The sequence below is a fragment of the Austrofundulus limnaeus genome, unplaced genomic scaffold (genome assembly GCF_001266775.1).
Source record: "Austrofundulus limnaeus strain Quisiro unplaced genomic scaffold, Austrofundulus_limnaeus-1.0 Scaffold8, whole genome shotgun sequence".
Lineage (NCBI taxonomy): Eukaryota > Metazoa > Chordata > Actinopteri > Cyprinodontiformes > Rivulidae > Austrofundulus > Austrofundulus limnaeus.
Window position 1 is genome coordinate 3,524,772 of NW_013952410.1, and position 2,044 is coordinate 3,526,815.

General features: G+C 36.7%; 1 protein-coding gene across 2 annotated transcripts in view; it reads left to right on the forward strand.

The window, feature by feature from the left end:
- The window catches only part of mindy4 (MINDY lysine 48 deubiquitinase 4), a 7,920-nt gene that overhangs the window by 4,277 nt on the left and 1,599 nt on the right, over positions 1 to 2,044 (forward strand). Inside the window, exons 13-17 of one of the 2 annotated variants that reach the window (XM_014000433.1) lie at positions 254 to 321; positions 489 to 552; positions 718 to 879; positions 1,410 to 1,590; positions 1,882 to 1,960. In XM_014000433.1, coding sequence (XP_013855887.1) covers positions 254 to 321; positions 489 to 552; positions 718 to 879; positions 1,410 to 1,590; positions 1,882 to 1,960 — 554 coding nt within the window. Of the gene's footprint in view, positions 1 to 253; positions 322 to 488; positions 553 to 717; positions 880 to 1,409; positions 1,591 to 1,881; positions 1,961 to 2,044 lie in introns of those variants that run through there. The other variant, XM_014000439.1, reaches the window with a different exon arrangement.

Genomic DNA, 2,044 nt, shown 5'->3' on the forward strand with positions numbered 1-2,044 from the left:
GGGTGGATATAGCTCGCTGGCAGCCTCACACCGAGGACCTATCCACATCATCATTTACCCAGAATGCTTTGTGTGTAAATAAAATGTCCCAGTTTAAAAATGATAAAAACTGAACATCCTACAGTATTTTTTACAGTCTTTATTTTACAGTTAAAATATATGTTTATTAAATAAAGTCTAATGTTACAACTAATCATGGATCCCTTTAAAACATTTTTTTGTTACATTTTGTTTTGTTTTTTTGCTCCCACAGTTTGAAAGAGGGATGCTAGGATGTGTTCTGCTGACCGTATCAGCGGTTCTCTCTCGATCCATTGAAAGGTAAAATAAGTTTTATTCTTCCTTCGCAGAATAGATCCTTAGACTTCCTTCAGGCTCAGGTCTCCCTTGATAAAGAAATCTGGGATTTCCCTGGTTTTAAAGGTTAAATTAAATACAGGTAATAAAAAAAGCTTGTAACAGCTGTTATTTCTTTTATATGTTCTTAGAATAAAAGAGGACATGGACGTGCCCACCACCACACTGATTGCTGCCCATGGCTACTGCACTCAGGTGTGAACATTAGACGTTAAATTCATTTTAAAACCAGAGTTAGGAATTCTTTGTACAAAAGAGGAGGTTTTTTTTTTTGGTGGTAACACAAGCCTGCTCCAGTTGCTGTCAATATTAGATGCTTAAAATATATGCCAGTGCTTACAGTCTGTTTGGGTTCACCAGGAGCTGGTCAATCTGTTGCTTTGTGGCAGAGCAGCTTCTAATGTGTTTGACAATGACATGGAGCTGGACTCAGGCAGTGGTGACATGACTCTGCTCAAGGGGATCAAAGACCCCTGTCAAGTTGGCCTGCTGTCCCTGTTTGAACATTACAATATCTGTAAGGTAAGCAAAGTTKATGTTTCAACTGCAGGGTCAGACACAGAAACTGTTTTTTTCTTTAGCTCACAGCACAGAAAAGACTAGTCTTTTATGTTGGTCCAAAACTAAAACTAGATTAGTGAGAAATTTTGACAATATGATTTCACTTCAAAAACACAGTCAGCAACAAAGAAAAAAACAAAACAAAAAAACCCACCAGTTTATTTGGGAAAAAAAGTGATTTTGTACTGATTTATCATATAATGGAAGACAAACAAAAGTATTAAAGTAACCATCTAAATGTAATTATTGTGGTAAGGTAACAAGAATAGTTCACAGGATAAAAGGAATTCTCCGCTCTTCTTCATCCTGTGAAGGGATAATAAGATGAAAGACGTGTATGAAGCCAGTTGCATGCACATCATGGTCTTGATCTTTTAGCTGAAACTATAAAGGCCGACTTAGTAACATGTGTGCTGGTTGGAGCACAGGCTGTGATATAAACTTACATGCTAACAGGCTAAAGCGCTGCGCTTTATTGTTTTTTATTTAAGGTAGGAACTTACCTGAAGAGTCCCTCCTTCCCCATCTGGGTGGTGTGCAGTGAAAGCCATTTCAGTATGCTGTTCGGCCTGCAGAGGGCGCTGGTGACCAATCCGGAAGGAGGTGTGGAGTTTGACCTTTATTACTATGATGGACTGGCCAATCAACAGGAGGAGATTCGCCTCACTGTTTGTATGTAACCACACTTCATTTGAGTGTCTGTATATGGAATATGTTTGTAGTTTTGTGACTTTTTGTTTAGATCCAAAGACGGTTAATAGAAAATGTACTTACATTTTGTTACTGGTGCTTTTTATATTCAGGTGGTAGCATTTCTAAATAAACAGTAACAATACAGTATATGGTTTACTTCACTTTTCTGTGACACCTGATGTATTTATTATATTTTTGTCAGCATGACATTTAATTGCATTGATTATAAATTTGTATATTTTAAACCAAAAATGCAAATTGTGTTTTCAGCTGTTGGCAAATCATCTAAAAGCTTTCAGGAAGTTGATTCTGATCTTATTCCTCCTCTCGAGCTTTGTATCCGAACAAAGTAAGGAACTTTTATTTATTTATTTTTCAATCAAAATGTGTTCAAAACACTTACCAACTTAGTTTATCTAATACACAGTAGGCT